Here is a 13668-nt window from a genome sequence, read left to right as displayed (position 1 = left end):
ATCAAGGGACTATTTGCAGTATGCTGGAAGATGAATATCACTTATTATTAGAATGCAAATGTTATTCACCACAGAAAGAAGTCTATAGACTCTTATTTTTGGAAAGGATTGAATACATCAAAATTTATTAAATTAATAAATTCCAAAATTAGAAATCTGGAAAATTATGTCCATAGAGCCATAATGGAACATATGATGACAAATGCTGTCAAATTACATAAAAGTATGTAATGTAATAATTCGTTATTAATTTTTTCATTATTTTGTTCATGTTTGCTGTTACTTTCACCTCATCTTATCTCATTGTTTAACACATGCGTTACTATCTCAAATCGTATGGGGGCCCCCGAGTGGCCAAGTGGTCTAAAGTGCTCACCATTCCAGATCACTGCCATCTCACCTCTGTCTGCATGGGTTCGAGTCTCAGACTTGGCTAACATGGGTATGTGAGAAAGCCTGCCAGTAGCTTCTTGTAGGTCGGTGGTTCTTCCCGGGGTTTTCCAGGGTTCTTCCTCCACCAGTATACTGGCTGCCATGTATAGCCTATCTTGTGCTGAAAAATGGCATTAAACACTACAACAACAGCAACAACAAATTGTATGTATAACACTCTTAGGATACTATTAAGAACAGCATTCAGAATATTGCTTATATATTGATGACACTCTTTGTGTCTTCTCTGAGTGTAAAAACACAATGTAAATAGCAAGATAAACAGTCATTTAAACTGTAAGTAGGTGAAAAGTTTTGGCAGACATGAAGAAAAAAGAAAGATGCAGATAATTTGTGAGGAAATCTAATGTTTGTGATTGATTTGTGCCAGAATGTTGAAGGAATTCAGGGTACTAGAATGAGAAGAATAGATACGCCATATTTATTCTTATTGGACCTTAATTCATATTTGCTCAAAGTAATAAATACTTATATAGAACAAATTTCTTTTTAAAGTACATGTATTGTTCATTCAAGATGGGTGAAATGGATTAAAATTTTTTTATATGATTCCTAGTGTTGTTCCAATTATTGATTATAATCGATCATCAATTGGTTTGAGCAAACCAATAAGATAATCGATTGTGAAACTCCATAATCGATTGTGTCTTAAGGGAGAATACTTCTTTTTAGTTGCATGCAAAAATCCAAGGGTTTATAAAATTCCTGTGTAAATATAAGCTCAATAGGGCTTCCAATTCACTAATGTAAAAGTTGATAAGAATTATTTATTCCCTTCACAACATACAAATATAAAACCATACCATATTTCGTAGGTGCAAACTTTCATAATTAGGAACAAATAGTCATGATTACATGATTAAGCTGATGAATTGTTGAGTTAATAAATTTAAACACATTTTGATGATTTGTTTCAGTTTAAATGTAAAATCCTTTATGGTATTTGTGAATAATGACAATCAAGAAAGGCATGGCCTTCTATACTTTAAATTATAGACATCACATATGAATGAAAAGATTTTGGGTCATTGCAACGGTATCTCAGTTACATAAGACTGATCAGCCATAAAACGTTGCTTTCATTGAACAGAGTTGTAGAAGAAAAATAACACAATAGAATTTTTAAAACATTTTTATCAGGTTAAAGTATATGCGTCATTAAAAGAGATTAGCAGTTTGAATTCTTGAGCAAAGATATAACTGTATAACAAACAAAAATTAAAATTTGATTTTAGTAGCTGATTATAATCAATTATCAATTGGTTAAGTGGAACCGATTATCGATCATGAAATTCTGACTGATTCCCATCACTAATAATTCGTGATTAGTGTGCTGATGTGTTGATATTTCTGGGAATAAATGAGGTTACCTGAAACTGGGGTCTGTTCCAAAAAATTTTATTCCATTGCACATGAAAACAACAAATATGGTATTTAAAGATGTTTAACCAATTATTAATTATTGTCAAACAGTTAAGAACTAAAATCAAGTGAAATAAATTAGGTAGAAATTACAAAACAACTTAAACTATTTAAATATTTTCTATGACCACATCCACAATGGTAATATGAGTGGCTTGAATGTAAGAGGACCACTGCACCAAAGAAATATTGTTTCAGGAACCATGGCTGGCCAAGGTGGATTCAAGAAGTTTAAAGCTTCATGTGGCAGCCTACTTTGGAAGCATCAAGCTCATGTCACGCATGTCTCTCCACTCTGCTATAGCTACTGGAATGACCAAGGACAGTTATGGAAACACAGTATATGATGTCGTGTTTCCTGTCGACAAGTTTGTGTTTGAGAATATGGACTTCACTCAGTATGATGTGGAGAGGGAACTTGGAGCCTATCCTTATGCTATTGTAAAACTGGAGTACGTTATCAGTGAACCTGCAGGGCAAGGTAAAATAGTGTTCTCAAAGATTTGAAATGTCAATCAGGGCCCTACTTATAGATTTGGGAGTCTTAGGAATCACCTTTTCCATTTGTCCATCAATCTCACACCCCATTTACACTTCCTGTGACCACCATAACTCTACAACCCTTGCACATAATTATATGCACTATGGTAGATGAATTCCCTATTACATATAGATACACCTTTTAAATGTTTCATCCATTCAGGTCAAATTATACTGGACTTATTGCCCTTCTATCAGTTTGAGGTCTCTGCTATAGTGGATCCCTGTAATTAGCAAAGCTCAGGAATCAGTCAACATAGTTTGATACAATTTTATATGTACCTTGTCTCATATATATATAGGTATGACTTTTTTATGCCTAGCCTTAAGGCCAAGTGAGCAGATGATTTGGTCATGTGTCATTTGTGTATCATGTATCTGTCTGGCAACAATTGCTTTTTACCACTCTGCAGTTCACATTCATGTTCTGATTTTCAGTCAGACTTGGTATATGAGTTTATATGATAAAAATAAGGGACAGTAATAAGTGAGATCCATACATCATAATGAGGTGATCTTGCATCTGATTGGTTAACCTTCTTACCACACTAGTGGCCATACTTTTGATTCTGTTTTGATCAAACTCAGAATATATGCTTATATCATTAATATCTCAGATGAGTTCAGTAATGAATAAGATCCACTTCAGTGAGATGATCTTCTGTCGTGTTGGCTGAGCCTGTTACCACTCTTGAGGATGGATTTCTCATCTGATTTTGATCAAACTTGGAAAATACTCTTACACCAATAAGATCCCAGACAAGCTCAATAATTAGCATGATCCATGCATATTAATTAGATGAATAAGATTGGCTGAGTTTCTTACCCTTTTTGAGGTTTTATTTCTGATCCCATTTTGATTAAACTTGGAATATATCATTAAAATTTATGCCAGGTTTGATAATAAGTGAGATCCACATATACCAGTTAGGTGATATTGATTTGATTGACATCATTTGTTTCCCCACTGAAAGCCACATTTCCAATCCAATTTTGATCAAACTTGAAATATGGTCTCACATCATCAAGCTCCTGGATGAGTTTACTAATGAGTGAGATCCACACATATTGAGGCATCTTGTATCTGACTGACTGAGTTTGTGACCACAGTGACTATGGAAGACATATTTATGATCCGATTTTTATCAGTGTTGGGGTATATGCTTATATCTTCATGATCTTGGACATTTTTTGATAATGAGCCAGATTCATGCATATTAATGAAAGGATCTTGTATCTCATTGGCTGAGCTTATTTATCACTCAAGAAGCCAAAATTTTGATCTGATTTTAATTGAAATTGGATATGCACTTGACAACATCAGAAGTGAACAGGAAATTCAAACAAAGTGAACTTGATATAAATAGTTTGCTAAGTTTGAATTTTTACAATACTGCATAAACCTGCTTAGCGAAATCATCAGCTGTTAAGTTGTGTAAGTCAGGGAAGCAATATTTATTAAGCCCACTTGGGTCTCTTGTTGGATTTTATTTCTTGTGCTCTGTTCTTGATATAGAGTTATCGCACTTGACAATTAACTTCATGTATTCATATGGGATGATGATTGTAACCCTGTTTAGTGGAAGAATCTTTCAACATATTCTGATGCAATTTGGTGTCTACTTTATCTCATAGCCAGTAATGTGTCTTTTATGCATGTTGTCTAATGCATTGGATATTGTTGAGACACTTGAGAATTAACTTAATATCAATAATTTGATTACTGTGTGTAGTCAGCAAGCATAGTTCTATAACCATTCAATATATTTTGGTATGAACATTCTATTACATACTTAGAATGAATCATTTTGAAGCTAAGATTATTTATTCTGTGACATCCATGGTTACTGTAATGGAAAAACAATCAAATAAAAAGCTTTAAACAAAACCTGACACATTTTGTATGATTGTGACCTTGACTTCAAGGTCATTTGAGTTGAACAGCAATCAGGCATGTCATAAAATGAATTGTCTTAGCTTCACAATGATTCGTGCAATATCTGATGAGATTCTTTCATGGGGTTTAGGAAATATGGCAATAACTTATATATTATTTATGACTGTGACCTTGACTACAAGGTTAAATGGGTTTTCCAGCATGACATGGAATCAATTGTCTTGGCTTCCTAATGATTCATGCCAAAGTATGACAAGAATCTACTAGTGGATTTAGGTGATCTATGAAAAAGAAAACCTTTAGCCCAAACCTTAACTAATTCTTGATAGCAGCGGTGTTAGTGGAAAAGTGACTGCAGTTATTTCTTGCTTCCTACTAATATAGGCTTGATGGGAAAACACAAAACTAAACAGAAGTCAGTGAAGAAATCTGGTCAGAGCGACCTCCTTTTGTGATGAAGGGGTAGTACTTTTCAAGATGCATCCCTTCACTTCATTTCTTGACTCCAGGTGTAACATATGTATACAAGGTGGAAAAAAAACGGAGTGAAATGTAATACATGTAACTAAACCAGGGATGTACAGATAACATACATGTACAAAGTTAACCCCCTTGGCCCCCTCCTAAGATGGTTGAGATTCAGTACTGCTGCACATATGTATATACTTTTATATTTGTGGATGCTGATTCCCACTCTGTAGTGGTGAGCAAAAGATGAAATTAAATCCTCCATGAATTTTTCTGACTTTATGTATCCAGTCCTGGGCACTACAGGCAATCATCTTAACTTTGCAACTGTACAGTCAAGGGTTTGATTCCTGTTTCCAGCACAAGCATTCATATGTATCTACCCATCGATATTTGTTTGTTTTCTCCATTTTCCTATGCGTCAAAGATCATTTATACTACCAGTTGGTTGTGAGGCAAAGCTAATGACTAAACCACCATGTGGTTCTATAATAAATTGCACATTAAGGTTCATCAAGATACAGAGTTTATCAGTACAGTGTCACAACAAAGTTTGAATAGTGTTTTTGAATTAGCCCACATACCACTTTTCATGAGTGCAGCTGAAACAGCATCCAGTATATTGAAGGTGTAAGAAAGAGATATCTGAGAATAGTCTTAGAAGGGACTGATGCTGTACTGCCCAAAAAGAATTTTTTAAAAAATTCGAGACAATTATTGAAACCATCTCCGATATTTTTAAGTGATATGACTTTCAGATTAGCTGCTGTGGTGGCCATATTGGATGTCAGATTGGCACCATTTTCATTCAGGATGAACTAGATGTTGTAAGAAGACTTGGTGAGAACCACATGCAAATATGATCATCTGTCCAGAAGGAGTAACAATAATAAGATTTTCAAAATGACCATCATGGCAGCCATATTTGAGGTAAGACTGACACTGATGACCAACTTGATATCATAAGTCTTCCGGTGAAAGCCCAATGTTGCTGTGACCATCAGTTCTGGAGGTGATAACAAGATTTAAACTTGGCCAACATAGTGCCCTTATAGGATGTCAGATTGGCATCATTTTAATTTAGGATCAGCTGGACATCATGAGAAATTTTCTGCTGAAAACCAATTAGAAGTAGTAGTTGTAACAAGATTTTCAGCTGCCGTAGTGGCTTTATTTTAAATCTGATCTACACCATTTTTATTTAAGCCCATCTAGATATCTTAATTATTCCTTTTTTGAAAACTTGTTTATATCACTTTCCATGTAGTGATAGCAAGATCTTCAAGATGGCTGCCATGGTGACCATATTGGATATAAGTTTGTCACCATTTTCTTTGGAAACAGCTAGACACAATAGGAAATTCTTTCATTGAAAACCTCATGACAGTCCATTTTGGAGGTGGAGTAGTGATAACAAGATTTTCAAGAAGTCAGACTGGCATCATTTTCATTTAGAACCAACTTGGCCTTTCTGATCATTGTGTATGTAAAGTTTCATGGCAATCCTCTAGTAGTTTAGGAGGAGTAGCGATTAACAAACTTGTGTTAGTATATGGCAGGATGGACAAGAGACACTAGCTTATTGATAATGGACAACAGGCCATCCCATCAGCTCTTCTGGTCTATGACCAGTAGACAAGTCCCATGTTTATGACCAGTAGACAAGTCCCATGTCTATGACCAGTAGACAAGTCCCATGTCTATGACCAGTAGACAAGTAAATCTATTTAAGAGTCCCTTGAAGGGACTGATGCTTTTCTGGGCAAAAAGAATTTCCAGGAATTCAAGAAAAGACCACTTCTTCCTTTAATAGTTTACTGTTAAATCATCTCTAATAATTTTCAGCATTAACAACATTTTCAAATTAGATGCTGTGAAGCACTTACTGGATGTCAGATTGGCACATGGAAGATAGGAACCCCTAAGGACCTTAAATAAGCTGCTGTTATACCCATCACCCAGGTGAAAGCTCGGATTTTATTAAAATGGGAAAGATTCATGATGAAAAACCAGATGACATAGGACAAGCCAGTAGAGTCTCTCTCCCTGGAGAAAGGGACTGGCAACAATTCCCTCTCAGTGCTGGAAGTAGGATGTGGTGGTGGTTCCCCTCCCCTTTCATCAATAATGAGGCTCAGTCCATAGAGCCATGGCAGAGTCTAAAAGGAGAAATGGCTGACTCACAACTAGATGTTTGGGTTGGATAGGAACATCCAAAAGTGAAGGAAATCAATTCCTTTTCCTAGACTAGCACTCAAAATCTGAAGTCCATTCCCCATTGGGATTAAATGAGAACACAGGTTTAATGAAATTATCCTTTCCCCTGGATCGGTGCCCATGAAGACAGATATCCAACACTTGGTACAGATCAGTCAGTGCTCATCACTCAGCCCTCTGTGCTCTGGTGTTATGTGACCTGAAACTGAAGACAGAAGATTGGCACCATATACCATACCCAGTGATCAATGCCTGATGCACTGTACTCTGTGCCTAGTGACAGAAACTTGGTAAATGCCACTTAGGACATAACCTGATGACTGTTGACAGACCTATGACTCTCACTAGACACATTTCCCAGTGACCAGTGAACAGGTCTTGGCACCCAGTTACCAGTGATAGAACCTATCACTAATCATAATTCATGGTGACTGGTGATATGTCTTTGCTGCCAGTCACCTGGTATGTTACTCAGTCAGATAATGTAGACCTTATTGGAGAGTCTCTTTTTGGGGAACTCAACTCAGATGACCTAGATCCTGCTTTATTTTAAGGTCTGCTAGCAAAAGATGACCACACTTCTTGGGGTTTGGCAAGTTCCCTACACCAGGAAATGTCAAAGATACCTCCCTTCAAGATGTCCCCTAATAGGGGAAACATAACTTCCTAACTCTTGACATCTCTTTCATTGAAATAGGGAATTTCCTAACTCCAGACATCTCTTAATGAAGCAAGAGTTTTCTATATGGCAGTAAGTGCCATAACTTATCCTGTGGATAAAGGAGGTCCTCCAGAGAGGTGAGATCCTTCTTTTTGGCCTTAAAGCCTGGCAACTTTCTGCTATGTCCTAGATCTCACTGGAATTAAAATAACAAATGGGGCAACTGTCTGTGGATCTACATGCAGTGCATGCAAGACTGGTGAGGTGAGTGTCCTAAATGCCTATTTATTCCCATATTTGCCAACACCTCAAGTCATCACCGAAGGCTCAATATAAATATATAAATACATCAATGAACTGGAGCAACATATGGGCATGGATTACTTAACCTAACACTGGTTACTTTTAGAGGGATGAAACACAGGAAGCGCCACTCTGCTAGTGTTATATTATAAACCTTCAAAATCAATAAAAATGAACACTGATACACAAAAATAAAGCAAGGATTGGAGAGAAGTGAACAAATACAATGCAAAAAGGATATGATTGATAGTAAAGATTCCAAAAGATAACCAGGGTTTGAAAACAGTGATGATGGGTGGCAGATCCAGGACCAGTCTCCCTCTGAGGGAGCCAGCTCTGATATGCATATAAACAGGTCAGAGTTGCTGATCTGTTGAGAAACATGAAATTCAGTACAAAAGTATTGTTACATGTGCAAGCTTTAATAAAACAGTAAAATAGTTATTTTTAAACAATGCAATTTTTTTTCTTTACTGATCTGAATAAAATGTTCATTAGTTTTAAACGGCCTTTTTTTTTTACTGTCACAGGACTCTAAATAAATCCAGCTGAAATCAAATAAAACTTTTAACGTGATGAAAACAGAAATATATTTACACATATTATGCTGTAGTCTCAAAGTATAGCCATTTAGAACCACTTTCCAGATTCCACCAATCTGTCCTTACCAGGGATCTCTTTCAACTTTGGTCTAATGCACAGCGGTCAAGTGCTTGCTCTCTGCGATGAAAACAACCACTTTGCTATTGTCATATTTGCATTGAAGTCTCCAATATATGGGATCTCTGACATAATCAGTAATTGATGATGGAAATTGTCATGCCTCAGACTTGTTCTCAAGCTGTTTTAATACATTTAGCAGTTGAAAATCCCCTCTTACATGCGCTGATAGAGGGTGAAATGGTGAATAAATACTCAGGCAATTTTGCTATAGCAGACTCCCTAAACATGTCTCTTTTAAGGAGAAGACTGTACACTGCCAGGAGTTGACTGACTCTCAGTGGTCTTATATGCAGTTTCAGAGATAGCCAATGTCAAAGATTGTGTCTTTCTCTTCCTGTATGAAGTATTCACTGACTACAGTTCCAATCAACATGGACTCCTCATTCCCAAAACAGTGAAGTTCCTCCATGTCATTTGGCCATGCATGGAAATGGAATATTTGAGCTCCTTAATAGGTGATATGCTGAGATTCACGAACCTCTCCTGGATTTACTTTATGGAATTGTCACTCATCAGGAAACAGTCCCTAAAATCCACTTCAGGTGTTGGACCAGTGATACTCATATCATTGAATTTCTTGCTTGCAGGGTCATAGTACTAATGGAATAATTTCATGTATTTACCTGGCTGGGTTTTCAATGCTGACATTCAAGCAACACAAACTTCAGTCTGTTCTAGCAACTCAATAACAAGCAGATCCTCCAAATGAAATGGCTTTGAGAGCTTTGCCACTATTGGCATATCGTCTAATACAGCCATGAAAGAAACTGAAGTCAGAATTTTATGGTAACCTCTTGTATGATTAGCACCATCTGCTCTATTCCCTGTCATAAAGTTATGCTGAAGATTAACAGTTTGCAGATTTTTTTTCAACACACATCCCTTGCTAGACAACTTGCTAATGGCACGATTTCACTAGGCTCCCTCCTCCACTTTGGAGAGAAATGATAAAAAGTCAAATACCTCATTTATTGTATCTTCAGAGTTCCTCATGCATGACATTGATGTGTTTGTATCAAAAACAGCTAGTTCAGGTGTATGAGCAACACACTGTAATCCTCCCGTAGAACTAATAACAGATCTCATTTTAGTTATAACACTGGACTTGTTTCCTAGACTGACTGAGGCACCATCAAAACTGGCACATGATAGAGATGGCTTTGTTACAGACTGAAGTTCTGTGTTAGGTTTTAGGCTTTCAAACTCAATGTCAACCTTTGACAGAGCATTTTTTATTCAAGCAAATATTCCTTCTGCATTTTCTGAAGTAAGGGCTCAATTCTAACTAATCTTGTAAGGGGTATTTTCTCAGTGGTGACAGATAACAATTTCTTGTTCCACAACAGCACTGTCTGCTGATCCATCACTTAAATGCTGATGAAATTTGCACTATTTATTTCATGTTTGATTGGATTCATAAGGAAGTCTGCAATACATGCAATGAAGTCAGTGCAGCCACAAATTTATATAATTTTCACCTAAATTGATGCCATTTTTTCTGCACAGCAGAAAAAGTTCAAAATCAGAAAATGGTTTTCCTGCTTTTACAGCACAATAGGCAGTATTGAATAGGTATAACATATGTTTCACCTAAATTGATGCCATTTTTTTCTGAACAGCACAAAAAGTTCAAAATCAGAAAATGGTTTTCCTGCTTTTACAGCAAAATAGGCAGTACTGAATAGGTATGACATGTTCTCTTTGCTCTTTGTCCAGTTTAATCATGGCTTTAACGATTGGAACATCTGCTACAGCAAAATTACAATCTTCTTCACTTTTTTTCTTTTTTTCCAGTTGCTGTCTTGCACATGCCAAATGTTCTTTGTTTATTGCATGCACCTCAATAGGGTCGACCTAAAAGTTTGGTGTTCCACAGTATCTTGGCACTGAACCTATCCTAAAAGTTTGGTGTTCCACAGTATCTTGGCACTGAACCTATCAGTTAAATCAGGGAACACAACATTTTTTTCTATACCCTGATCATATTCGACCCATGGCCAACTTGTTTTCCAGTGTTTTTTAAATGTTTGAACATGGTGTTCGTCATACTTTGCATCCTTGTTTGGCTTGATATTTTGTGCTGAGGGGCCATTTTCTGCAGCTTTCAGATTTGCCAATGGATCAGAAGCCAGAGTTAAATAAAATTCATGACGCGTTTTGATTGTTATGTTCATTGCAGCAGAACCACATGTTGCAGGTTGGTTCATGTTTTAGTGGCTGACTGGGAAAGCCGCAGGTCCTGGACCTTGGACTGCTGCTATTGTCAAGTCCTAATGACTTGATGAAATGTTGAGTGCCCAAGAGACATGTATAAGTGTATGAAGTCCAAGTAAAAAAATGATATTCTGATTTCTGGAAGTGGATTAAGGTAACAGACTAGGATCAGATTTTTTTATATTCTAGACTGCTAGATTGTTAATTGTAGGTGGGAATAATGTCCGTCAACTGTAGAATAGCAAGTCATGTATTACTGCTATTAAATAAACATGTTTATTTCTAATTCCAACTCCACTGGTCAGAAAAGACTTTCAGTGCAGGACAGGAGCATGAAATTCTATGTGGTCATCAGCTAAAACAAATACTTATGTTAATAAAGAATAAAATATAGGCCATGGTGACCTTGGTTGTCTGGGTGTAGTATTAACAGAAGTGCATTCAATTATGAAATTATGTTTAATGATTTGAATATAAAGAGCACCCAATCAAATGAACTTTAAACATAAACTTTCAACAAAGTCACAGAAGCATGAAAAACAGGTCAGTTAGAATTCTGTTGCATTAAGGGATTCACCCCATCACCTAATGTTTCATAAAGTATTCCAAAAACTTGTGTGGTCACAAGCTAAATGCAAACCAAAGCCAGTTAAAGATGAAATATAGATCACAGTGAGCTACTTTTCTTATGAGGGTGTGGTACATGCATTTCAACTTAATGTAATGTAAACCTAATGTAATCATTAGCTAAATGCAAATATGTAACAAACACAAGCAAAATGTGAAATGCAGGTCACAGTGACCTTTTTGACATGGGTGAGGTATTAAAAGAGATAGAAACATTGATCTAGTTTGTGGATCTTGACATGACAGAGCATGAGACCTATGAAGGACAGGGTCTGAATGCCAAGCACAAGATCAAATATAAGCATATGATAAAACTTAATATCTTTAATACAGATTTTATGTGAATGTGACCTTGATCTGAAGGTCAAAGGTTGAGTGAATGTACTTCATAATGGATCATCTTCAATATGATCCATACTAAATATGAAGATAATCCATCAAGTGCATGTCGCAGTGTTGGGACTTCCAAATCATGTCTTATCCTGATAACTTTCCTGTGGCACCAGAAATCATCATTCATTTGATTTCTCAACTTGTTGGTCAGCGATCCCAAGGAATTAACTGCTGATCAGAGATCTACTGTCCTAACACAAGAGGGTCCCATCTGCACAGCTCTCCTCAGATCCTCAACCTTCATGCCTGGCTTGTATCAAAATATCTGTCTGCTAATAAAGTTTCTGAGCAAGGTTGCCAAATGCATCTCTCACATGGTGTCACCCACCAAGGTTTATGATGCCAGGTTGAGAATTTTGTTGTAATTGGTAAAGTAAATGCATTTAAAGTTCTAAACATGTATGGTATAAAAGAACTGCAGCAAAACAATTTTAGTTAGATCACTTTAATCTTAATTTATTTTCTGCATTATAAGTAATGTTTACAATGGCTGCTGGAGATTACTAAGCTTGGAAGAGGGCAAGTTATGTAATTACATCCTGGTTTTTGTTGGTAACAGATAGCTATGAAATTAAATCCACCATTTAAAGTTTTTGTTTAGATAAGGTCTTAAGGTAAACACTGTTATCGCACAAAATTGTATCCCATGAAGTTGTCTGTTTACTCCCAAACTATGAAATTTGACTGTTGTGAGTATTTCTGATTACCGTATGTTTATTTTATTTACAGGCAGATCCCCTATTCCTGTGGGCTGGGCAAGAATCCCATTGTTCCAGAAAGTTGTCCCCTCTGGCAAGGAATCAATCACTTCCCTTGACATTCAGTGGACTCTCTTATTAGGAGAGAACACCTACACCCTGCATGCTGGTGAGGTCCCAGAGTCACTGGTGGCAACTCTCCCAGTCACTCCATCAGAGGGTGGCAGGACAGAGGAAGGTAATTTACATAAACCTTACATGCTCTGTATGAATTTCTGTTCCACCAGTGTGCCGTAGTAACAGCAATTTATAGTGGTGGAGCCAGTATTCATTTTTCTCAAATCTTCTAATGCAAGACGTATGTTTATCCATGTTCTGTGATGCATAAAATGCATAGAATGTAGCAATTCTTTTCACCTGATAGGCTTGTTAAAAAAATTGAAATTACATTTAAGGCGTCAGTAAAAGGAAGTTCATGTAGAGTATTACACATAACTTGGGGCAGGAAATACCATACTAATTTTGTGTCCCTGTTTTAATTTCTATTGGACATGAAATGAAATTGTCAAAAGTGCCATTTTGAGAAAGGTTTATGTTGGATAGAGATTGTCAGTTATTATTTGATTTGAGAGCTTTTGTCATTCACTGTACTCTTGACTGTAAAATGCCTCATTAGAAACATTTATAAACAAGACCACCATATTTGCCATGTATATTGGAACATGAAAAAACAATTTTTTTCCTGTCCCAGAACTTATGATGAAACTTTTTTTCACCTAGGTCGTATGTCCCAAGATTAAAGAAATGAAATAAATTTGTGTTAAATTTGTGCCCCTCCCTCTTAATTGCACTTGCATTAAAATAGATAAACAAAACAATTATTTGATAATAAAACAAAAAAAACTAACCTTGTATTATAATTTATTCCTCCTTTTTTCATCATGAGTATTAAAGAATAAAGTATGTCTACGAACTCCATATATGAAGCATAGGCATCAATACTGCAGCATGTATTGTTTATTCAGATAACACACAACACATTGTTCATTGAC

General features: G+C 36.3%; 1 protein-coding gene across 3 annotated transcripts in view; it reads left to right on the top strand.

Annotated features, from left to right (window-relative positions):
- LOC149775796 (uncharacterized) overlaps nt 1–13668 on the top strand; it is a 145282-nt gene that overhangs the window by 55649 nt on the left and 75965 nt on the right. For all 3 annotated transcript variants that reach the window (XM_089944046.1, XM_089944044.1, XM_089944045.1), the window contains exons 14-15: nt 2074–2356; nt 12648–12854. In XM_089944046.1, the coding sequence (XP_089800172.1) occupies nt 2074–2356; nt 12648–12854 (490 nt within the window). The remainder of the gene's footprint in view (nt 1–2073; nt 2357–12647; nt 12855–13668) is intronic.

Source organism: Sinohyriopsis cumingii, chromosome 19 (genome assembly GCF_028554795.1).
Source record: "Sinohyriopsis cumingii isolate HCF-2022 chromosome 19, ASM2855479v2, whole genome shotgun sequence".
In the NCBI taxonomy this organism is placed as follows: Eukaryota; Metazoa; Mollusca; class Bivalvia; order Unionida; family Unionidae; genus Sinohyriopsis; species Sinohyriopsis cumingii.
The sequence above is the reverse complement of the archived record's forward strand: the minus strand, read 5'-3'. Positions and strand labels throughout refer to the sequence as shown.